The sequence below is a fragment of the Poecilia latipinna genome, unplaced genomic scaffold (genome assembly GCF_001443285.1).
Source record: "Poecilia latipinna isolate Pla-1442-1.1 unplaced genomic scaffold, P_latipinna-1.0 Scaffold112, whole genome shotgun sequence".
Taxonomy (NCBI): domain Eukaryota; kingdom Metazoa; phylum Chordata; class Actinopteri; order Cyprinodontiformes; family Poeciliidae; genus Poecilia; species Poecilia latipinna.
In genome coordinates, this window is record NW_015112728.1 from 395,626 (window position 1) to 422,148 (window position 26,523).

Sequence of the window (26,523 nt, forward strand, 5' to 3'; positions counted from 1 at the left end):
ACCATTGGAAGCAGGATGCTGAGTTTAAAAAAAAAAAAGCCCCAGGACAAAAAGTCCACTGTTTCACAGTCGAGGAACTTGACGGACCTTGAATCAGACTGCTGCTCGTCATCCTCCCTCACTTCCGTTATTCATGCATTCCTCCATCTCCTTCCTTGTTTGTCATCCTGCATCTCCCTTCTTTTCTTAGCCATAACATCTTAGTTCATGTCTGGGGGACGTGAGCCATTCCCTGCTCATCTCCCACTCCATCTTCCAGCACCGCCAGAACCCACGTCAGCCCTCATCCACTTCCATGTGGCTACTTTTCATCAGTGAAGTGCCTTCCTGGCCCGGATGAAAACCACCCTGCTCCCACCGCGTACTGTTGAATGGAAGCAGCACACAGAGCGGGTTTAAACCATGCTTCCCTCCTCTTATAGGCGCCACCCCTTTGGCTCTGACAGAAGTGGTATGTTCCATAGCGAGGACTGCAGAAGTAGAGGGAGCACATTGTTTGTAATCTGGCATTGCAGAGGTCACTTCCTGACTCGTGCGTCTGCTCCTTTCTCTGCCCCCTCCTCCTCTTCCTCCTCCTCCTTCTGCTCCTCCCTGTGTGTCCATCAGTTTGGCTAAGAAGTCTTAGGCTTTTGGACAAACTCTGTCCTTCCTCTCTTGTGTAGGAATGCTTCGACATCTGAAAACAATCAAATAATCTGGGCACAATGCATCTCTTTATGGCGGGGTGCTGGTGGTTCCCAGATGAGCGGGAGGATTAAGGAGTGGAGCCCAACAGAGGAGGGGAAAAGGAGGGAGGAGGATGAGGCTAGACAGCTCTGGGTGGGAGGAGACTAAAGGAGGGGGCAGGCGGATTATTTGCCGAAAATTTGAATGAAAAGACATTGGGTAAATATGTAAGTGGACATACAAGTGCTCTGGAAAGTATTCAGATTATGTTTTTGGCTTTTCCTTAAAATTTAAACATTTCAACTTGTAAAATGAATTGTAATTTAAGATCAGTCGCAAAATAAATGTGAGTAATAATATACTTTTACAACACTCACTCGAGTCTCAGTAGCCACACTGAGTCCTGATTATTTCCAAGAAGTATAGAATTTAAAAAATTACTGAAAGGTGACCTATTATACTTCTTTGAACAGGTTAGGATAAGTCCGTGGGCTATACAAAACATGTTCATTAATTAATTTATTTTTTTTGCACAAAACCATTCTTAAAATCATTCTCAGAAGAATGAAGAGTAACATGTAGTTTTGGCTTGATATACAACATTTGAATTTTATTCTAACATTTCTGCTTTCATGCATTGGTATCACCACCATTTTTCTCACTTACACTTCTTTTGCCTCCTCCCCTCATGCAATATTGTGAATGCACAACGGAAACCATAGAAATCTAACGGGAAATAAAGATTGTGTGGTCTACGTTTTCTGCTTATTGGATTTTGTGCATTATCTTTTCAAACATTACTTGAACTAAAAGCTCCAATCGCTGGTTAAAATTGGGATGCTGCAGAATCCAAAGTGGCCCTCACTTCCGTTTAAGCCCATCACCTAGCCTGGTACCAATAATGTCCATTAAAATTTGTTCAAACTTGATTTATTTGCATGTCTTTTCCACTTAAGACTATTATTACTAAGACCACAGCATAATTCTGCCTTCATGGTGCTTCGTTTTCATAGGATTTTTCATGAAGGCAAACAAAAAGAAAAAACATCTGATCAGAGCACTCTCTACCACATATTTGCTGTGTCCCCTGTATGACTTAAGACCAGATGGAAATGAGACTTGCTTTGGATTTTTTTTGAGGAATGTTTTTCTTCTTGCCACCCTTCCATAAAAACCAGATTTATGTTGTGCATGAATAACAGCTGTCATGATGATAGATTTTCTCACCTGAGCTGTGGGTTCCTGCAAAGCTAACATGGGCCGCTTGGCAACTTTTACAAGGGGCTGCGCAATTAAGAAAGTAAAATCATCTTTTAGCGCTTAAAGAAAACTTAAGACGGTCTTGATACTAGTTTCGGCAAAATTAATCAGACTTTTCAAACTTTTTTGCCACCTTTAATCTTACATAAATAGGCGCATGACTGCACAAGTAAGCATGCCCAACTTCTTCTCTGTCCTGTCTCACATGCCGTTTCTTTTTTACCCCCATGAGAATTGTAAACAGTCATCTATAACTTCCCCTCCAACATATTCATTAATCCCTTCTATCCTGTGGGGCTGGATGATGATTACAGGGAAGCCAACCAAAGCCGCCCAAATAAACACCCCTCAGGCAGTAACAAAAGCCTGTCCACCTCACCCTAAACACAGCTTCCCTGGATAGGTCAGGTTTCAATCAAACCCACGCACAACACACTAACAAAGGGAAGTAGCAGAGTCTAGAGCTGTGAAAAAGCCCACACTTACTGAAACTAATTTAGTTTCCCTTTTTTTTTTTTTGCAGATTAGGTTTTTGCATATGGCTCAAATGGTTCAGGGTTAACATTTATTAGCTAAACATATTATAAACTCAGGTGGAAGAGTTCTTACAATTGAGGCACAAGTAGATGTTTTTCTTACAACTTCCTCTTCAGCTGAAGGTATTAGCCCTAGTGGGATAGGATTGAACAAGTTTATGCTTCTTCCCATCCCATTTCAAAACCAAAAACTGAGCCGTCATGCCATAAATATAATAAAATTTCGTTTTATTACATGTTATTATTTTTTCTGTTTCTTTTACTTTTTATTTTTATTAAACCACATAATTTCACACTCATACTCTTGGTAACTCTCAGCTGAATCTACACCCATGCATAGGTGCAGCTACAAGGTTAATATTTTGTGCTTGACACACGGTCTTCTCAGATTTTTCACATGGTCTTTTGGTAAATATTCTTGAAACAAAATCTTGTGAGATATACTTTCAAGTGACCTAAAAAAAAAGAGAGCGAGAGAGAGATTTCAGAACTAGCATTAAGGAAATGTTCCTGTCAGAAAGTCAGAGGATGAAAGCAAGTATGTTGAACATCAAACATGCCTGAGAGCCCTCACTTCCTTCCTCTTCAGCCACTACACCTTTTTTACTCGCCACCCTGTAATTAGACTGCCTAAAAGCTGCTTGCTTCCGAGGCTTGGCCTGCACTAATCATAGGTATGCATTGTTGCACTCGCCTGCCTGGTCTTTTCAAAAAAAATCAGCCTCTCTTGTTCAAGCCACACCTTTTGGTGAAGATTGCCAGGAGTCAGCTGTTGTTATCCAGATGGGTCTAATAAAGAGACAACTTGAGAGGCCTTAATGTGGAAACTGCAAAAGCTTTTTGAGGGAGAAGCCCTGAGATCACACAACAGACCCTCGAGTTCATTAAATATGACTGAAAGTATGTAAATAAAGACAACGTCAAGAGACTTAAACAGTTATCGTCATGCTTTCTTATTGAAAGTTCAGGGGCCTCGTCACACAAAGTCACTATAGTTTCCTTCAACAGTTCAAAACCATCAATGTCAAGTTAATTTGGGGATAGAATCTCAATACAAGTGTGGTTGTTTGTTCTGCATTCCTATATATAAATGTGTTTATGTAGAACATTGCACGTCAGGTTTGACCAGAGAATTTCAGATTTTGAGCTAAATAATATCCAATATGTTACTTAAAAAGATAGTCAAATCAGTGAAATCAGATCCCTTTTTACATTTTCAGCAATGTCTCGTGTATAGCTATACAGGGGTACACTCACTCCCTATTATATGGATGTGCAAATAACCAATAGAAAATTTGTTTGGGTTAAAAATGACTGAAGAATTTATTTGTTTGTTTTCTAATTCTTCCACTGTTCGCTTCATACTTTTAACTTAGTATAGCTGCACTTTGGCTGGGCTCTTCTAACACACAAATACTCTAACCACTCTGTTATAGTTCTGGTTGTATGTGTAAAGTCTCTATCCCACTGGAAGGTAAACCTTCACCCAGTTTCAACTGTTCTGTAGCCTCTAAAAAGTTTTCTTTCAAGATTGCTCTCTGCATTAACCTTTCCATCATTTCTGATTTGCTTATGTTAGGAATCTCCTGAGCAGAATGCTGCTGCCACCATGTTTCACAGTGGGGATGCTTTGAGGGTTATGTGTAGTGTTTGTTTGCATCCACACATAACACTCTGTATCTATGCTGCCACCATCATACTTCATGATACGGACGGCATGTTTGGGCTAATGTGCAAAGTTTGTTTTCTACCTCACAAAGAGTTTTGAGCGTAGGTTATGAAGTTACGTTTTGATCTCATCTGACCAGAGCAATTGAATGTTAAAGTGCATGGTTACCGATGTGCTGCATAGGAATTTCTAACTTTGAATTTGTCAAGTTGCGAAACATGCTGCAAGGCTACAGTTGCTTAAGAAAAAACTAAACAACAGCCCACATAGGTTCCATAGGAATATAATTTAGAAATGATTTAATTTTTTCTTTTAAAAAGTCAAGTAGTTATACTTTGAAAAGAGGTTTGTGTTGAGATAAGTGAATCCCATTTTCCGTGGTTGCTTGTTGGAATCGGAATGCTGACTTGTTTACCGCCTTGAGGAACTGTGACTGATTGCACTTGGGAGTGAAGTCAAGGGATGTCTCTGTTAGCTAAACATCCTGTTGCCCTGTTTAAATACACTACATTGTGTGGTGTTAAGTGTGTGAAAAACACAGGAAATGCATGAGGGTCATCCACATTTGTGAGATGAGAAACTAGGCTGACTTCCTGAACTCTAAATACTCTAAAGGATAAAGGCATGCAAGTGGGAAAATTCATGGTCACTTGGTTTTTTCTGCTCCATTTTAGACAACGAACACTTTATTTGAACTTGCAAGGCTGATCAATCACAAATGGTAAACTAATTTAAAAAGGAAGAAATGAAGCAAAGAAGTCATGGTTTTTAAATAACAGAGTTGATCCTCTGTTTCTTGATCACTCAGTGTGAGTCTCTCCACAGAGATACAGATTGTGCAAATACAAGCTTTTAAACATTCATGTCAAGCTGACACAAGTAATTTAGTAAGAGGGGAAAAAAAGCACTGACAAACCATTCACCCTTTGCTCTCAGAGAGTCAGCTGCATAGCAGTAAACGCAGCTCAACAGAGAAAACGTAATCGAACAATAAAAAGGAAGTCCAAAATATGTGTCATAGCTGCACAAGTGGAGCTACTGCACGCATGGGTTGTCTATATACAGCGACATGAAGGGTGCTTTATATGGTGGCAACATAAGGCCGAGGCGAAAGCTGTATGAAAGCCAGAGAAATACAAAGAAACTTCTCACACAACATGCTGTCTCTATGACAACAACACAGAATCATTTAGCCTGATCTCTTGGCTTTCCACAGAGCAGAGAAATCCAATAGCATTTAAGTCTTACACAACCAAGCCACAGATTCACTCCGCAAAGGTTTTGACACATTTGCAAATAAGGTTCAGGGATCCATTCATGGATTTACACAGTAACTTCCAAGACACTTTTATGTAGGAAACATTTCTAAGTGTTTAGAAAGAGTAAACATTTTTATTACGGTATTTGGTAAAGAAACATTAATGTATAGTGCAGTATTTTATTGATCTCGGAGTAAAAGAGAGTTAAGAATTCACCCAATAGGGTATAACAATTTGCACCCGCTGGTGAAGAGCACCTATTGGCACAGAGCAATTCAAAGTTCAATATCCATTATGGCTGTGGTGCATTTAAAACACAGCAAAACCTAAAGACATAAACTATTAACCAGTTACTGATGGATTGTATCACATTAAGTGAGAGGTACACATAGCACGATGCGATCTCTATTTGTAAGCATGTTATTTTAAGTCAAAATGCAAAAAATGCTGATACATACATTGCTATCAGGGTGTACTGCTACTAGTAACTATGATACCAGTTGGCAGATCTCATGTGTTTTTTTTTACTTGCAATAAAAACACTCTTAATGAGGTGTGACATAATTTTTAGATCCAACCTCCAATGTCCTAAAAAGTAGACCCTACCACAATACACACAACAGGGGTTCCCTGGTTCTTTCCTCCAATGTTTCAAACTTAATAATAATGATAAAAAAATAATTAGTTTGTGATTAAGGCATGCAATTTAACATTCATGTTATTAAAACAGCAGTAAACCTTTTAAAGGGGCAGTATTATGTGTTTTCAAGACACATATTGGTATTTTATAGCACAATCAAGTAACTATGTTACCTTCAATTGTTATGAAAATGCTCTCTACATATATCAAATATACAAAATTTTACTTTGATTTGTGTGCTTTGAAACTGGGCCTCTGTCTCTTTAAAAAACCCTGCTCTTTCTGAAACCCCACCTTCAGGAAGTCATGTAGCAGAGCTCCTAAATCAACCCTTTAACAATGTTTTTACCAGCATTGTTGGTAGCTCGTATGATGAGTTCAGCAGATTCCCAGTTTCATGAGGTGTTTGCTAATTGCTGCTGGCTAGTCTGAAGGAGCTGAGTGAGGGAAGGGGTGCTTTGTAAGGCGGAAGTTCGGGAAATAGCAGGATTGCTTAGCCAAAGCTAAATGTAAACTGAAGCTCTTTCTAACAATTTGTTTTGTAATAGCTTTTAAAAAAATAAATGAAATAAAACATTACTAGAGAGACTTGAATGTTTCCTATAAACTGTACAGTGACAAAGTCACTAAGAAGAGTTTCCCTTGTTAAGTTATAATTCATGCATAGATCAAGATAGGATAACTTTACATCCTTCTTTAAGTGTTTTTAATAAGAAAAAACCCTTTATAACTATGTTATACAGCTTTCTTTCACACTAACAATATGTTATATTTGTATACACTTATAACGCCACAAATGTGTGGGGTAGTTTCAGAACACTATGGGTAACATGAGACATCATCGTATTTTAAACCATGCAACTCAAATAAATTAGTCTTACTTTGGGTTCCGGCTCAATTCGTTCCTTTGCTAATTCCAAGTTTCATACCATGAGCTGGTGTTCTGTCCCTTCCTATCACCATTTCGTACCAATAAACAACCTACTTTGAACCCAAGTACTTAACCCCTGGTGAATCACTTGATTATTCATTGATTAGTCAATGCTAAGTATTTCATGGATTATGGTACTAAACTTCCCTCTATAGGGTACAAACTCACACATGGGAGACCAAACTATTTTGTACCAAAGAAAAAAACTGGGGACAAGATGGTCCGAAAGTATTTCATACTTTGGGTACCTTTTCATATATTACTTTTTCCAGGAATGACATACAACCTCAAAAAATAAGTTGTACTGGATGCTCATTTGGGATTTGAATAAATTTGTATCTGAAAAAGTTTCAAGAAATCATATTTTTGTTCACCTTTTGTACCCAACTGTCTCATGTCAAAACCTTTTCCCATGAATGAAATAATATAGTGTTTTTGTAATTTCATATCGGACCTTTCTAGGCCACAAAATTATGCAAAAAGAAGTGAAGGATAAAAAGTCCTTGGCCAATGTGATACCAGACAGACATTTTCTGCTACCACGTTGTACCTAACTTTTTATGTACAAATAGTCCGTCATTCATTCCAAGTATTTAGTCATTTTGTTACATTGTGGTTCTGGTATTTTCATACTATAGTTTTTCAGATACTGTGCAAAGCCGTTTCAGGTACGAAATGGTATATGTAAAAGCAATTCAGGCCCGTACCAGCCTTTTAAAGGAACTTTTTTGTACCAAAATACCAAAACATCAAGTCATTAACAAATAGCGGAGTGAAATGACCACTAACGTTTACAGAGCTAACTGTGAATTTAGAATTAAATAATTTTACTGATATATATGCCTTTACATAGCTTTAGTAAATTGTTTCCGTGCAACTTTAAGAAGTGGTGCGGGTGCGGTCGACCACGACAAGACTGCATGAAGTAAAACAGAAAAACAAACATTTTTGTGGCTGAGGGCATGTGTCAGCCCCACGTCTTTCTCCTAATTATATTCTACTTCGCGTGGTATCACACAGACGCTTCCCTCCTATATCAATGCGTGATTGAAGGCAAACTTCTTTTGGGAAGTGTTGGGACTACTTTAGTGAACCCCCTTGCACATCAAAATTAACTAATTGACCGCACAAGCATACAGAGGAAGGCGGTTAAGTGTAATGCTAGTTACTCTTCAACAAGTCGGAACTTTCTATTTGCTAGGCGAGCATATTTTCTTGCAAGGGTGACATGTTTTCACTACGTCGCGGAAGGATCCGATTTTTCTCAAGCGAGGGTCGACACATCCGCCCAGTTTTCCGATGTTTCATCCCCTCTTTACCTCCCCTCCTCCTCCGAGTTGAAAATGGAGTTCGATAAAAGCAGATGTCCACCAACTTTTCCTGGAAATCTCATGTCTGTGTTTGGTTGATTATTCCCTGTGTATGCACACTGAAAACAGCCAATTTCTTTTTTTGTTTGGCTTCGGATGCCTTTACTGCAGAATATTCGGACACGTTGACGGAGCCGACACTGCACAGCGCTTTTTCAAGTGTCGTCCTGGAGCTGAAGTTGGGCGAATGGATGCTCGACGTAAATAACCTAACAAACGTTACAGTCTACGGCGATTCCTGCATTTTCTCTCATTTTTTGAAGGATCTATAAACATTCTTGCAAAGCGAGGATCTGCTGTGTGTTTGTTGAAGGAGGATGGTGCCGCTTGCTCATTTGTTGTGGTCGGATTTTACTTCCAGGGAGGATAAAATGAATCAACGGCTGTCATTCCTCCTCGCTGCTTTACTCTAGTCCCAGCCAGCAGAGCTAAGCTAGCTTTCACTCGGTGTTCTCGGGGACGCTCGGTTATGCATGCCCCCTCTTTGTACACCGTTCATCCGACGTCCTTAATAAGGTTTTATTCGTTTTTATGAAGGAAAATGGTGATTTTTGTGGTATTTTATCCCGCCGTCACTGCGTCGTCGATGCTATTGCTAAGATTTGGATCCTCGTGAGGAAAAAATGAGTGAAGATTCAACAAATCCAAACAACGAGTGAGTACTTTTTACTTACATATGCACAGACGTATACATATATTCAAGGAGCACATATAAATACAGTTCAGACTAGTATTTAGGTACCTTTAGGTATTAATATGTGCTCTTACACGCCGTCCCGGTGACATTTCTGACTCTGCTGCGCTGGTATTTCATCATTATGCTTTGCCTTTTATAATATAGAATGTAACTTCTAATTGTTTATTGACTATTGGAAGAATAATAGCACACGTTTGTTATAACTGTAATAACATGTATACATACGGAAACAATGCCATGCCTGCTCGTGTTCTTGTTTTGACATATTTGACATCTCCGATGGGAGAATTTATATTAGGCCTCTGTATTGAAGCTTCAGTAATGTTAGAATTATTCAATAAGGTGGAAAAATTATTCTAAACTCATTTATTATTATTATTATTATTATTATTATTATTATTACTATTATTATTATTATTATTATAGTAATGGTATTGTACTGATCGCCTCTTTAAATGTACGTATTTTTAAAGCAGACAAGCCAAGTCCAGTTTAAATATACATTGAGATATCTGTCAGTCTGAGTACATCATGGTCACACTGCGTTATATTGACAGTGTAGATCTGTGTGTAGCCAACTGCTGTCCGCCATGATTTCGGCACCTTCCCGTGCATTTAAATCCTGTATTTAATCCTTTTGCTTAAATCTAGTCTTTCCTAACCAGTCATACATATCACATGAAAACTATTCATGGCTATGGCGACATTTATAAGAGAAGAAGATTACTTTTTTTCTCAATCACACACATTTACATATCACGATCCCCATTCATAAAAAACGCCGTGGAACGGCGTTACATTCACGACCTATCTCAACGCGGTCCGCGGACACTGACTGTAATCTGTACATGTCGTGCTTTTCGTACATGTCGCACGCATTTCTGGTCGGGTTTAGCTATTGTTTTAATGGGGCTGATTCCCCCCCCCATGAGCCCTTGTTGACAGTCAGTGAGAAATATCTGCTTCGGGAGGTGCTGCGGTCACATGATCTCCTCCATTCATAAAGTACCTGCCTGCCCATTCACAGTACTGTACACTGTTTCGCATTGCACCGAAGATCGCATTTTTGGGTTAAATACTGCGCGGGTACAGAGGCAAAGGGTTTTTATATATATATGTGAGTGGGTCATAATGACATATAATCATTTTCCCCATCTCCGAGGGTTTGCTTTTTGCCACAGAGGAAGTAAAATGTCCTTTACAGTCATTTACATTGTCATGGATAGATGACTGAAACACACCCATTTCTTCTCCAATTTCTTTTATCTGGCCTTTGTGGTGCTGATTGATTTTAATGCATGGGGTTTTGTCCTTGAAGTGCACTTCTGTGATCTTATGTAACATTTGCCATGCTGTCCTTTGTTCACATTATCCAGTGCACAATTGAGCCTTTAACACATATGTGTTGATTAATCTAAACCTAATGTAGTACTTTTTTGTTTTGTCTTTTTATGTGTGATGCTACCAGATAAGATCAAACTTCTCATTGTGTTTTTGTCTGAAGACGAGAGAAAAAAACCCAACAACAACAAAAAAAAAAAAACATAAGCATTTGTAAAATTTGACCCGTCTTCTTAGAACAACATCAAGGATCCACAACAACCCCCACTGAGGGAATTTTTGCCGTGGGCTTTTGTATTATCAGTGGGTTTTAAATACAGTGCTGGGTTTGTTCCACCTGCATGATGGCGGCAGCGAACATGATGAAGTGATCCGGACATTGTTGCTATGATTCCACCACCTTTCTGCCAGTGGTATGATTCATTATAATGGAAGCTACAGAGTACTGAGTGAAGGTTGTCTTTCTTTTTCCTTTTTGAAGACGTTTCGGTTTTTCCCATTGCCCAGGTGGATTTAGATCTTAGAGGAAGTCAGTCGCTTATTTCTAAAACGAAAACTCTTTCCCAATATTCTCCGAATCCTTGAATAAAACCTGCTCAACTAACAAGTTGCTGACAGGTGTTAAGGAAAACATATTTTCTTTGACTGGCTAATTCTCATTATGTTGTAGAAGCAAATAGCTATAAATACCACAAGTAAAAAAAAAAAAAAAATACATAATCATAATTAGATTTGTGGACTTGTCGTTTTAAACACTTTTTTCACAACACAAAAGCCCTTGTGTCCACATTCTCTTAAAAACAGGAAGCAAGTATCATGCATGAATGATTGCATGTAATACGGATCCGGAGTGTCTGATGGGCCATTGTTGTGCATAGAACACAATGTTTTCTTAGTTGAAAAAAATAAATAAATGGGAGATTTGTGGTCACCTTGCTACAAAGATCATCTATGAAGCAATTGTGAAAGCTAGGACAGATAGCTGAACAAGGAAGTCAGCCAGACCACTGAGGCAACTGTGCCTGTTAGTTTTAAACTTGAAGTTTATCAGATGAAAAACAAAACATTGTTTACAGTGTTTCTTTTCGTGTCCTCTCGCCGAACAAAACACCTGCTGATGCCCACATATGACGTCAAATTAATAGCTGCTCTCATTTAGCATTAGCTGCAGCTCACTTTCTCCTCAGTGTCTGAGCCAATTACAGGAAAAAACATTCGGCCGCAGCTGCCACCTGATTCTGTAGTATGTATATATAGCTAAATCCTCACTAGTGATTATATCTGATTATATGGAGAAAAGTGAGACTGGTAACCATCTCACAGCTGACTAATATAAAGCAGGCTGTTTTGGTGGCACAGTTGGGAGGAACGCGCTGACATGACTTTACACATCAGTGTAACAATTCCGGTCAGAACAGGAGCAGAACTTGTCTATCTGAATATGGCTAGTATTTTTGTGTTTGCAGTGGTTCCCAACCCTGGTTCTCCAGCCTCTGTATCCTCGATGTGCCTTTGTTCCAGCACACCTGAGTTATACGATTGCCTGACCTCCTCTGCATGCCATCTAGTGCCTGTTAATCAACCTTGGTATTTAAGTCAGGCGTCTGGCAGCAAGGGGACACCTAAAACATGAATTACGGGGGAGAAGCAGAGTTGGGAATAACAGTTTAAAAAACAGCTTTTAACTATCATTTGCCACTGTGATGACTTAAAGACAGATTAGACTAGTCACAGAGATTTGATAAATCTCTGGGTCCAGTTTGTTAGGCTTGCATGCTACTTCTATCAGACATCATTTCCTTTGATTTCCTCCTTCTTACTGGACAAATCACCATAAAAATCTCTTCTTTATGGACTCGAATTGGACATTCTGTTGTGCATTGATGCCCAACTTTGGCATTCAAAGAGTCATCATCACTCTTTTACCTTTGGCTGTTGTCCGCTACCTTTTTTCACTTTTTGTTTGGTTTGTATTACAAGCTTTACCTCTAAAAAAAAGTATACAGTCTCTCATGAACATGTGTACAGAAAAAAAAAATCACTTTTCATGTGAAAACAGTGAAGATATGACACTGATACAATGTAAAGCCATGTTTACAGGTTGTGTAACAGTGTAGTGGCCATCTATGTCTGAACTACTGGCAACAAAAGTGAGTACTCCCCTAAGTGAAAAAGGGGGTGCCAGCCAGTTGCTGTTTAGACCTTACATTGCACACTGCATCAAATTGGTCGTCATGGCTTCATGGGGCTGCATAAATACTCCCAGCTGTGGGGAACTACAGTTCATCGAGGGAACCATGGATGCCAACATGTACTGTGACGTATTGAAGCAACGCTTGAACCCCTCCCCCCCACCTTCAGAAACTGGTCCAGAGGGCGGTATTGCAACATGATAATGAGCCCAAACATACCTCCAAGACGACCACTGTCTTACTAAAGAAACTGAGTGCAAAGGTTCTGGGCTGGCCAAGCATGTCTCCAGACCTAAACCATATTCCTTAAAGTTGGAGGAATGCAAGGTCTCTTAACATCCAGCAGCTTCATGATGTCATCATGGGGAAGAGGAATCCGGTGCAATCTGTGAAGCTCTAGTGAACTTCCTGCTCAAGAGAGATGTAGCAGTTCAGGAAAATTATAGTGCCCACAAAAAAACATGGAACCTGGACATTCTGGTGTCCTCACTTTTGAAAGATGTTATCTTGAGGGTTTCAGCCAATTTACTTTTATATACAAGCTGTACAATGGCTACACTGTATCAAAATAGTGTTGTTCAATGAAAACAAATAAAGTATTTTACAAAAATGCAAGGAGTGTACTCACTTTTGTGAGATACTGTATGTGTCTTTTAAGCTTGCAGTCTTCATAAATGCATTTTAAAATTGCCTCAAGATTCAAGCAGCGATGGCCCTGAGGTAGTTTTGTCTAAAAGATGGTTGGGTAAACCAAGCTGTTGTAGACACACAGCACAGCCTTTGTTGGGAACATGTTTCTTGGCCTTGGTGCAGTGGTGTTCACAAAGCTGAAATTACAAAAAGAGCTCATAAAGCCTTGTGAGATTCTGGCTTGTATCTTGTTCGGCATGTGTGGAGAGTTCCCCTCTTCTTTAATATCAAATAGATTCTTGCCAGTCTGCTGCACCTTCAGATGGAAAGTGCAGACATTTTACATGCCCTCATACGTTTTTGTTTTTTACTTAGTGAATGTCAGTTGACTGACACATACACCGGGTATGGCCTCATTGTTTGCGATTCCTGCCGTATTGTCTTTTGCTAGTCAGGTGATCTTCAGTCTGCTTTCTCTGTCCGCTTCCTATCTGTGTGATTGATTTGAAAGCTCAGTGTTCCAGCTGCCTATGTGGGTGTCTTGATCTTATCACATGTGAGCTGTTTTCACTCCCTTTAGTTTTGCAGAGCTTCCCAAAAACATTCTTCCCAAACAACCCCCATCACGTCTCAAAACGACAAGGATATACGACTTCTTCAGTTGTTGGCATGCTTTATGGCCTGGGTAATGACTCATATTCAGTGGAGCTCATGGTAAGCTAAATAGTGTCTTAGGCCTTTCAATAGTCAGTGAATTTTGCAGTTATTACAGTTTCTTGAACATGATCTCCATTTGGCAACAGGATGAGATTCTGATATGATAACCTTGATTAAAAATAATCTACTTTCACTTTATCAAATCATTTAAACATTTTAAACTGAAATGTAATAGCATGATATGCATGCTTTTATTTAAATGTTGATCTTTGATTTACAATTAAAATCTAACAATTATAGCTTTTCTGATTTAGATTCAGAAACTTGACTAAATGATTGAGGAAGTGCTTATAAGCTACCCAATGACTGCCTTTCAAATACAGTCATTCTTTTCTGTTTTTATGCATGATAACATCATGATTGTGGCTGTTTATTAAAATTGTAGCTTTTTGAAACCTCAGTACACATCCATGCCTGTAACAGCTTTTGTCATTTTAACTGGTTGAATATAAGCCACAGACACATCTTACCCCAGGGCAATCTCTTTTGAGCTGAACACTCAAACACGTCTTTGGTTTTGCTTCTGTTTTCTTTTGAGGAAGTGTTGGTTGTGATGAATGTGGCTTACAGGAGCTAACAAAATATTTCATTTGACAAACCTGAGGTTGCATATAACAACAGTGCCTGCATGATACATGTTCAGTGTTTTTTCCCTTCACAGGCAGTGAAAACCTCATTTTATGTCATAAGTTTCATTTGTATCAGCAGTGTTTATCTTTTTATAGACTAACTCTGTGACCCAGTACTGAAGTGGCCAGCTGTGAAGTATGGTTAGTTTTTTTTTTTTTTTTTTTTTTTAATTTATATGAATCTACAGATGTCTTGTGATGTCTGTGGTTGTGACGCATCATCAAAATGAAACCTGTCTTGCGTTGTAATGGACTCTTCCATTCCCGTGGTCAGATTAAGGCTTGGATCCTCTGTATTTTAAACCTAACCTACTTCCTTCTTATTATTTTCATTTCCTCTTCAAGTATTTTAGGAGCATGCATTAAGTGGAACAAAATGTGAGTAGTGAATTAGAAAAGTACTTTTCTTAAAAGATGAATGATGGTGTGGAGTTAGTAGCCTACTCTACACCACATGTGGACTTAAGTTGTATGTGAGTGTGTCTGCATCATAACATCTACATAGCAGGAGGCTTGTCTTTATTTCTTTGCCCAGTCGGGCCTCTGATGCTCACAGACCATATCTTAATGCCTTTAAGAATTGCTTCTAACACAAAGTGACTGAATTGTAGATATTGTTTTCAGTCGTACTGCATGCAGGAGCGAGAAGGCTGGGCCTTGTTGGGAACTCTTTACTGCAGCTGGGCTAAGATGGTTCTTTCCTGTTGAGCCACAGACTTAAAAGGGCACAGATGTAAATCCTAAACCTTGTGTCTTTGATTGAGTTTCCAAACGCTTTGAAAACAGGAAGGGGTTTCTGTGTATGTGTCTTTGCGCGTACACGTATACACACACAGCTGCACATGTTCCTGAGTCTCTATTTTTATAGAAACATTTGCCATGTGTGCTTCTGGAAAAGATAAGGTCTGATCCTGGATTGGTGAACGTAAGAAAAAGTAATAGCTGTTATATAAAATTTAAAGCCTCGCCAAAATTCCAAGCCTGTATTTTCATCTGCCCAGTGAATGTCTGATCAGATTTTGACTATATTTAGTACTCGATTGGTTACTAAAGTTGTTTCTTGACTCATCAAATTGCAAGACATTTCCTGCTTGAATGAGATGTCTTTGTCCAGAATAGTCAACTATAGAGTTGAATATTTTACTGTAATTATGTAACTGTACTCTCATCATCTTCGTTTTATAGCTTGTCTTGGCAGTTCATAGGCCACCATCTCAGTGTGATGGCTGATTATTCCTAAGTAGCTTCAAAAGATATATTGACTGTTTTTTTTTCCCGCAGCTACACGGCCCGGTCTTGTGGGACTGCTTTCGCATCAAAGGCGAGCAGAGATGCCGCTGCAGTTGAATTTCGTGGTTCCTCTTTTTTGTAATGGCAAGCGTAAGGTTTTAATTTACTGAATGCTTGTGGTTCGAATTAAGATCCTCTCAATATGCGGCTTTGATGAATGTTTGAGAATAGCTTTCTGGCATTTGATACGCATATGGGATTCTTTTTAGATTTATAGTGTGCCATGGGGCAGCGGGAGTTGGAACTGCGATGTCGGGATAGCAGGCCCAGTCCAGTAATGGACGGTTTGATTTGAAAATGATTGTTCAAGATGTCGTCCCGATGAGATCTCGTGATGATTGTCCGGTTTCCATATATGGAAGGCAGGTTAATTTGGCATGGAAAGGTTGCCTGCCATAGATACTACCAAAACTACCATTAACATTTAGGTTTTGCTGTGCCGTGCAACAGCAGCAGCAGATTAGGCTAGTGTTTTTTTTTTTCCTTTTTTTTTCTGAGTCAGTTGGTAGCTAAGCTGAATGTTCTTGTGAGGGAGATGAGTCACCAGCAGCCTGAGGTGTTGAGAAGAGATAGGGCAAATTTTTCTTTCACTTCTCTTTCTATAACCAGCGGATTAGTTTTCACTGCAGCTAATGTAAGCAAGCTTGTGTTGCCTGCTTAGTGTTCACACCTCTATCTGCTTTTATTAATGACCAACAGACAGCCTCTTCAGACGTACTTTTACTATGAATGTATGTATGTTGCAGCTTACACAGCTAACCATAAACCACATTGGCTTTTGTCTTCTGTGTGTCTTCTTTTAGTTTGCGTTTGGTTCTTTAAGCTGGGACTGAGACTAATTAGTTTGCTTGTTTACCCCATTCAGATTAGATGCACGGGTGGACTACATGGCCAGGTTCCATGTTTTATTTTTATCAACAAGATATGTTTACAGTCAAAAAATGTCATTACAGTAGAAGCAATATTGCTTATTTCTTTTTAATACATCTACTTAAATAAGAAATGTCATGTCTACAGAAATGTCATGTCTATGTAAGGCGACATGAATCTACAAGGCGTGGGCCGCTGTAAAATTCTCACGGTTTAATAACCTTGAGTAAAAATACAACAGTTTCACAACAGCAGCACACAAAGTGTAGCTTGAATATATCACCAGATCTAATTGAAAATATTTAGAACAGAAAACAACAATCATTCCTGCTGCAGTTATATGTTAAAGTAATTCAACATATTAATTAATGTAGTCATATTAATGTCATCTAAAGTCTTTATTCAATGCTTTTTTTATTTTAAAGCATAAACTTAAACATCTAGAGGAAACACCAGCTACATGTGGTAATTTACATGTGTTTATTGAGAAGAGTGCCTTATATCACTCTATTATTAGGGTAACACAAGCATAAAAAGCAAAAGTCAGCCAATGCCGATACGATATTTATTGCTGATATATTAGACACATTGTTTTTTGGTGGGTGTGCAAAATAAAACTTTTTAAACAATCTGACAACGTGCAGCTCTAATATTATCTGATTAAGTAATGTGCTATGCTTGGGTAATCGACGTACATTTGCCTACTTAGCTGATATGTAGCTTGGCAGTTGTGTTCAGAAAACGTGACCTCATTGAGAGTGATGGGTTTTCTGTCTCACGACTATTTGCATTCCTTGCGAAGGTTTTCCAAACATTGGAAATATACATTCTCCATGGAGGTCTGTGCATACTCAAAGTGGACTCAAAGCCCCCAAACAGCTCATCAAACTTGTTAGTATCCATTCAGATTGTAGGAACTGAAGGAAATTATCATGAGAAATGTAGACAAGGTATGCTTGACTATGAAATCTCAGCTGTCCAAAGACAGTGTGAACACACTGCAAGGCTCACCGAGTACGCAAAGTATGGATGAGTAAGTGGGAGTCTTCAGCAAGAAAGGTGAAGAAGCCTCTTTTCAGCCAGCTGACTGGCAGCCTGTAGCAACATGTAGAGGAGACCAAACAACCCCAGTTTGCTCTCTAATATCTCATTAAGTAGATTACAACATTACAACAGGTGTGGGGGAAATGTAGATTTTTAAAAAACCTTGATTTGCCCACATATACTCAAAAAGTAAATATGTCCATTATATGAAATCAGTCAGAAATACATAATTACATAAATATCATTGTGTTTTGACATAACTGTTGAAGATGCCGTTATTTTCTTTTAGGCAAAGAGAACGAGTCACAGCCAAAGTAGCTTTTGACGTAGAAATCCATGTTTTACGTACTTTACTGGTAATAGCTTTTTCTTTCTGCGGATAATCTATAGAATCGGATTGGGATAAGTAGCTTGTGTTTATTTTCTCCAATGATATTTTAATGATGGTTTTTTTTTTTTTTTTTTGGCCGTCTGTTAAAAAGTTCCACGAGCCAAAGTGGTCTAGCGGAGCTTGACTGAGCTTGACAGCCTTCCTCAGGTTTTTGATTTGAGCAAAAGATGGGGAGGAAAAGGGGTGATGGAGGAAAAAAAAAAAGAGATGCGGGGTGGGGAGTAGGAGGGGAGGCAGCTTTTCTGGTCTTTTCAGATGCTAATGAAAGGACGAATGGTTTTCCAGCTTTTAGCTTGCAAAGTGTGTCTCCCTTGCAGCATGCTCTGCTGCCTGGACATTGTGGGAGGACAAAACTCCAGGCCCGGGATCCAATAACGTGAAATTTCAGCAGAGAAGCGGCCATTGTGTACAGAGAGGCAGCCGGGGAGGGCCTGTGTGGAAGGAGGGTGGGGGGGGGGGACGGAGTGGAGGAAAGGGAGGGTGGCTTGGCGAGCAACCAGGGGTCTGGCTACATCCTTTCTCTTTCCCCTTTCTTCCTCCTCTTCTTCGCTCTCTTCATCTTCCCTTCTTCTCCACCCTCTTGCCCACCCCGTCCTCCAGGACCCTCCAGCCCTTCAAACCCTCTGTGCTCCTCTTCACCACTCCCCTTTGGGTTGGAAAGCCCAAGACCGAGACGGGAGCAGAGCATAATTGCATGCTGAAGCCCAGTGAGCCATGGGCCGGAGCAGCAGACAAACGGTCACTTTGTCCACTTAGGAAATGGTTGTCCCAGGATCCCCCTTCTCCACCACACACTGGAGAAAGTGGCCTCAGGGCCCATGTTTCCCTGATCTGCGCATTCTTCTCCAGTGTCTCTTTCCTGTAAATCTATATTTATATTTACTACTTTTGTTTGTTTTTTATTGATTAATTATAAGAAATACAAGAACTGTGGCGTTTTTTGTGTGTGTGTGTATTAGAACAGTTGAACTAGTTTGTAACTTTACCTCAGGTGGAATTTTGAAAAGTGAAAAATTCACACATAAGTTTTCACAAACCACACTCGACATTAGATTTTCTTCACACTTTTGCCTGATTTTCAGTGATGATTTTTCTATATACTTTAAAAATTTGTACTTTATTATAATACTTTTTTTTTTTTAAGTTTCCCTTCAGACATACGCGCGATCCTTATCTACAATTGCCTCTCCCTGTCCTCCTCGGCTTCAGTCTCAGCAAACCCCTCAGTTTTTTTTTGTTTGTTTTTTTTCCCCTGCTTTGCTCGGAAATGAAGTCAGTCATCCAGCAGAATAACTTGGAATAATTCAGAATTGGGGGCTCCTTTCTTTCATCCTGCCCCACTCTCTCCCTCCCTCCCACCCCCTTTTTTCTCTTGCATGCCAAAGCCAGCTGATCTGCTTCCGCTCACAATTGTGTGTCCAGTTGACTGTGTGCTCTCAGCAAGGGGCGTGGAGGCCGGCTTTTGTCTCCACCATCCCTCGATGAGCTGTGAATGTGCACAGGGTGGACTGATAGACGCATGCAGAGCACTGTGTGTTTTAGGAAAGCAAGTTCACCGACTAAAGGGACAGCTTTATAAAGTTAAAATGTGTCGTTTGTAGAATCGTGGCATGCACCCTACATATTAAACTCTTTTAATAAGTAATAAAGAATGCTTTGCTTGTAAAAGTTTTATTTAAGAGGATCCGCATATCTGTTAACTTCCTCTCACGGCCCACCCCCCTCCTTCCTCAGAGTGTCATGGTTGCTGGCATGTGTATGATGGGAGGCCTGAAGGGTCAGGCCCTGGTCATTGTGCTCTGGTCATGGCTGACTGACACCACCGCCTGCCTTCTGTTCACCCCAGGGACCCCTGTCTGACTGACAGCCCCTTCTGCACCCAGCACCCGCATCCATTTATTGGTGTCCATAGAGGGGTGTTAGAGTAGCAGCAGCAGCATATCCCAATCACTGCCTGCTGTGGTGCCCCAAAACCTTATTTTTCATGATTGAACTGAGTTCTCTTGGACCGTTTCTTTGTCAGTCATGTCATTAGATATCATCAGAATGGGGTGTTTTCTATGTGTGGTCATTAAAGGGAAGTTTGTTGAGGTTTTCCTGTTTTCTGAGTTTCCCATGACTAGTTGCTGTCAAATAAGCCCCGGGCAACACATTTACCCTGTCTAGACGTTTAGCTGTTGATTAATTATAAGAAATATAAGAAATAATTATAAGAAATATTTTCAGCTTTTGAAAATTTATTAAAAATGCTAATGATTAGAAGTATAACATTTGGTAAATGTTTTTCAGTTGGGTCCAAATTTAAAGACAACTGGGCATGTCCATATTTAGTATTTCAGATATGTCCAACTTTCAATCTTTTTTTTTTTTTTTTTTTTAGACCTGCTGATGCAGATCTTGGTCAGATTTCTCTAAAAAACTGTAATAAACTTTGTCAAAATGTTTTTTTTCCTTCCTGCCATGAGAAGTCAAATATTTATAGTAGGATATCGTAGGTGATGCAACACCATGGAGAAAGAGATTATTTATTGTAAGGTAAGGACTTATTCATTTGAAAATATTTTAGAGTTAACATTTTAGCCTGAATAAAATAATGTTCATCATTGACTGTAAATTTCTATGTTTATTCCTTAGATCAAAATACTACTACAATGACAGCACTACACAATTTTTGTTTCCGGGGGTTGGAGGGGGTTCTAAAAATTAAAAGGAAAAAAAAAAAAAAATCCTTAAGTTTGAAGCTGAAAAACATAACAGAAATGACCTTGGAGGAGACAATTTTCACTGACTTTTTTTTTTTTTTTACCAATCCAAAACTCAAAATGTAATATAATTGCCTTGCTGATAACAGTTAGTGATAGTTACTGATCGCCGTTTCTTTGCACTGGATGATTTCCATCCAAATAAATATTTCCCAAACAATACTATCAAACATTCTTGTAGAGAACATGTTGCTACATCGTTTCCCAGTGCAAAACAAAGAGAAGTACATTGTTGTTGGCTTGTATTGCTAATTGTGGTTAGCCTGCACAAAAAGCAAAAGAGTTTCCCAACTTGTACCAACTAGAACACGGTTAATTTGGTGTTTATGTCATTCCCACGTTTTCCTGGGTCAATTTCACCATTCGTTTTTTCTTATGAGACATCTCTGATGACGCACAGATCAGTGTGCTTGAGCAGCTCATCCTTTTTGGCTGTTGCTGCTAATTATCTCTACATCAAAATGTGAAAGGGCAAAATGACTAGCAAAGTCTTATATTGTAGCAACCTGAATGAACGTCTGACATTCCTCAGTAAAGAAAAAAATGTTGTTCTCTCTGACTTTATTTGTAAGCACTTCACTGATGAGGAAATGAACTAGCTTTCAGCATGTTGAAGAACATTGTGGTTAGTGTGACCTTGTGGTGCATCTTACATCTTGATACATGTATGTATTGTCAATTAGCTATGATAAAGCCTCAAATTATGTCACCTATAGCCCCACATATAGTTCTCAATTTTGTTGCTAGGTTTATGCTGTTTTCAAGCTACTTAGGGAAATAATAGATTTTGTAGTTCCTCATTTCTCTTCTTGCTAGCCCTTTTTGTGCATATCACTCATCCGTATTTTAATGTGCAGCATACTCAATGATTTGCTGCATTTCTTTGGCTGCAAACACACATCTCTAAAGCAGTGGGTTCAAACCCACAGCTAAACTCTAGAAAGTACAGAAAACCCTGCTTGATTCACATTATTTTTATAAAGCCAGTTAGTTTCTGTGTTGTCAATTTTGTTAGTAGATTAAATTCTTGACTTGAACAATAGAACAGATTAAAATAGGATAATTCAACAAAGATGAGACAAAAGTTCACATTTCAAATTTCCTGTCATAGTCTTCTTGTGTTTTAAGTAACGTAAATTGTTGGACTTTTATAAAACTTTTAACAGAAGGTTTTGTCTGGGATGTTGGTTGTCCTGAAGGCACCACGCTTTTCTCAGTTTCTCAACATACACTTGTATTCCTAGAGCAATTTAAAAACACAGGTTTCTATATTGCTTATATGAAAAGAATATCTATTACAATGTCATTCAGTTCAGTATATCAAGGACAAATCGCTTAAATATTATGAATATAGTAAGTAATGTTTAGAAATGGTTGTTTCAAAGTCTTTTTGATAAATATGACGGGGTGTCCCAGTTTTATTTCAGTATGTTACACTTGTGTATTAATGACCAAATAGAAATAATACCCTTCCTCTTGAAGGTGGTGTGCGTTTGATTTTGCCAGTGGGATCTTTTGTTATGTTTTTATAAATGTGGTGCTCTTGTGTTCTTGGCGCCAGGAGCTTTCATATGAAGGCAGATACGGTCGCTGGGAGTGAAAATCCTCTCGCTCGGTGTCTGATTCACGTTTGGCCGCTGCTCGTGACATTCTTTGCAAACACTTCACATTCTGACATCATCTCTGCTGGTTAAACTGACCAGAGAGCAGTTTGTCACAGGAAGTCATCTGCTCGCAAACATCTCCAGCTATTTTCTGCTTGGTTTGATAATCTTCCTCGTCTTTAATGTATTACTAGTCCTCAGCACGCCTTGACCTTTGTCATTTCCGATGGCCCTGTTCACTGTTACCTCATCAGGGAACAATCTGAGTAAAGGTGAGAAAACAAGAGCAGAAACGGAACAAAGTCAAACTTAATCTTTGATTTTTTTTAAATGAGCAATTATTGGAATAGATATCAAACAAGCTGTTTTACTCTTATCCTACCATACACAGAGTTTCAGCTTTGCCTTTAAGTCCTTTGTGGCGGTTGTGCTTTTAACTTTTCACTTGATTTATTGATTTAACCTGCAAAACCACCAATCTTCAGTTTACTTACAACTGTTTACTTACTAGGACAGAAAACTTGCTGTTTGTTAGCAGAATTTCATGTTAAGAAGTTCTGAGAAATGATAAAACACATGCAGCTTTTCCTTCAAGGGTGTAATCCTTTTCACCTGCTTCAGAAATCTTAAAAGTAGATCATAAGTAAGATGACGTTAAAACACTAACCACGCCATTTTCCGAACACACTATGATTAACATTGAGCTGCATTTCCATCGGAACATGCTGGTGTTGGTGAGTTGCAGTCCACACAAATCCCTCAATAGAAATATCAGGTGTATATATAAATATATGAATATTTATATCTGCTTAAACTCCGGGAAAATCTAAATTAAATGAAGAGAAAAACCTTTTAGTGTACGTCTCATTTGTTTTAAATCTGACTATATATGTCAACTGCGTTACTTTACGTAAGCTGTTGGATTATTATTATTATTTTTTTTTTGGTGTTTAATTGCAGTTTTATTATGCATGTGATATGATATGCATGTGAAAGGATTGTCTTAAAAGTTTTATTTTGTGATTCAAAGGGGAAAGGGGAGAATGATGTACTCTCTAGTTTAAAACCTCTGCTTTCGTTGAAAGCTTTGGATTCAGCTGTGGCCATAGACTGAACATGACCACATGGTCACTCACCCTCTGGCTGGGGTTAAAGATACACTGACAACTTCAGACAGCTTTTAGCCTGTTATGTGAGTCACAATGAATTTAGGAACATTATTGTTGTCACTTTCTCTTTATTTCCTATGTGTTTCTTGAATATGTTACATCTATAATGCTCAAATGGAGTTGATTTATTAAAAAACACATCTGTTGCAGAATTTAGGCACATCTGTTTTTTTTTTAAGTAAACACATTCTTGATGTAAAAAAATATATATATTTTGTTTTTTTGTTAAAACAATTAGCCGAAATGCTTTGTAAACCGAACTCATTTTAGATGTAGTTTGTCACCTATAGAACATGACCTGGTTTTGTTGTAAAACCCCATCAAAAACAAGGCTCATGTTTATCTGACTCTGGTGACATGATATGTGGCAACATTTGGCGCTAATAGAACGCAACGGTTTGAGACAACAATCAGGTCAGACTGGAGTGGAACTCATTATCTCAGTTACATGGAAGTCTGTGAAATGTTGCTTGTCCACCAAAACATTCACTAGAGGCTCGACTCTTGAACTTTTAGTGATGTCGTTAAAAAAGGAAAAAAAAAAAACAGAATTTTGTGTTTTTATGTTATCTTGCTGGGGAAATCTATCATTTATTGTCCAGCTTTGTTTTTATTGCACCTGTAACTGTACTCTGCTACATCATAGTAAATATAGTATAATGCATAATACTTTTTTGTGACTAGTTTTTAGCTAATGATAAATCAGTCAGTCTCAAACCTGTGCTATTGTTGTCAGTATCCAAATGTAAACTACAACCTTATTCTTTGGGAAGATTCTCATCCTAGTGTTGGGTTTAGTACAAATAGTATGCCAGCTAATGCTATGGGACCTAGCTGACGCAAACGAGGGAATAAATGCAGCCAATTTGTAAATATCGTTTGTTTTGCACAGTGTAGCTAACTCCATTTCTTTTCATTCTTTTCCCCTCTGCTTGTCTTCTTCCCTTGCTCTCATGCAGTGACAGTTATGCGCGTGTGAGAGCAGTGGTCATGACTCGGGATGACTCCAGCGGTGGGTGGCTTCCCTTGGGGGGTGGAGGACTTAGCTGTGTCACCGTCTACAAGGTCAGCCGGGCAGAGGACAACAACAGCACCCACAGCGGAGGCAGCGGAGGAAGCGGCAGCAACCTCAGCCCCTGTAGTTCCACTCCCAGTCCGAGTCCCAGTCCCACCGCTGTGGAGTTCCACATCAGGGGCGAGAGACTCAAAGACAAACTGGTGAGAGAATGTAAAGCCTGCACCATGAGTTCACTACATTGCATGCACTCATATTAACAGTATGCACTCATATTAACAGTGTGCATACAGTTTCATTCATTGAAAAGTCTGCATACAATGGAAAAACGTTTGATTACGTTGTACCAAAATGGTTGAATTTCAAGTGCGGTTTTCTTATCAATACAAGCTCATACATTCATTCTCCTAAGTCTTTAAATAATTGGTGTTTTAGGATGTACTTTTACCTTAAAACCTTATTAGCTTTTAGTTGATGATAAATAACATTAGTAGGTTTTGTCATTTTCATTTTAGAAGGGTTCATTTGACAGCACTCAATCAATTGACCAATGGGAATACCCCCAAAAAAACTCAGTGAAAACCTTAAAAGGCGAATTTTAGATCTACCCAAAAAGCTGTCTGAAGTCATTTCTAAAGAGCAGATTCCCGAGACCTCCAGTTTGAAATAATGTTCTCAAATTATTCAGGCTCGTCACCGCTGCGCCGGCATAAATTAAAGAAACTATCCGGGACAAACAGCCAAGGAATAACCAGGGCTCAAGTCTGCCATTAATAGGAAAAAGCAAGAACATATCCTCTATTCCAGAAGAATCTGTACGGTTAGGCAAGATGAAGATGGAGCGTCTTAGTCTCAATGATAAGTGTGAGATGTTAAACGCAACATTGTACATGTGGATGGAAAAGTAAAGGAGAAATATCAGCAGCTACATAATTAAACTATTGACAATGATCCTAAACACACATCAAGATAGTTTTTTGAATGGATGAACTGGGCTAACATCTGGAATGGCCTTTCTGCCAGAACCTTTTAAAAGTGGGGTCATTCCAGGAAACCAGCAATTTTTTATGAACTCTACTCGTTCTGATAGCAAGAGTAGTGAAATATCAAGAGAGAATAATACAAGTTGAACACGGGTGGGGACGTATGCGCATATTTGATTCTGTACAGATGAGAAAAATGTAACACAAAATTCTAAATTGTACACCTCGTTTAAAATGAATGCAAGCTGTATGACTGCTGCACTCTGGCAAAAGATGATTCAAATAAATCATTAAAATCCCAAAACGAGCATCCCATCTACACAATGAGTCTGCAGAAATAATTCTGAAAGGAACTGTACAAATAAAGTCACATTAATTTTCACACTCTTTCCAGACGTGCCCTTTAAAGCGCAATGATTTGTGCAAATGATAAACAGTGCGTTCTGTCGAGCAGGATCATTGTGAGTCCAGCTTTTCCAGACTCCTGTCCCTCGCTGCCTCACTCACACTTTCAGCCACACAGGAAGTGTGTTTTGGCTCTCCTCTGTGGCCCAGGTAACTGAAAATAGGAGCAAACTGCGTGATGTTGTGATGCACGATGACTTCATCGGGGAGAAGGCCACATTACTCAGATGAGAATGTGGGATGAGGGATGTGAGAAAGTCTAAAAGCATGGCAGGATTCTGGAAGATTTAACCCAATTTTTTACACAATATTTTCCTTCAGTAAAACATTTTTCTTTCTTTTTTTTTTATGAATGCAGAAAAGAAAAGAGCAGCTAGCTGGGGTAATAATTATCACAGATTGAGCATTTGTTGTTTTTCCTTCTTACTAATTATTTTTATGTCCTAGACTGAG

At 38.9% G+C, this 26,523-nt stretch overlaps 1 protein-coding gene across 1 annotated transcript in view; it reads left to right on the forward strand.

The window, feature by feature from the left end:
* Positions 1–8,192: 8,192 nt before the first annotated feature.
* Positions 8,193–26,523, forward strand: part of spred1 (sprouty related EVH1 domain containing 1) — a 37,238-nt gene continuing 18,907 nt past the window's right edge. Inside the window, exons 1-2 of the mRNA XM_015028013.1 lie at positions 8,193–8,986; positions 24,627–24,885. Of these exons, the coding sequence (XP_014883499.1) occupies positions 8,955–8,986; positions 24,627–24,885 (291 nt within the window). The 5' untranslated portion in view covers positions 8,193–8,954. The remainder of the gene's footprint in view (positions 8,987–24,626; positions 24,886–26,523) is intronic.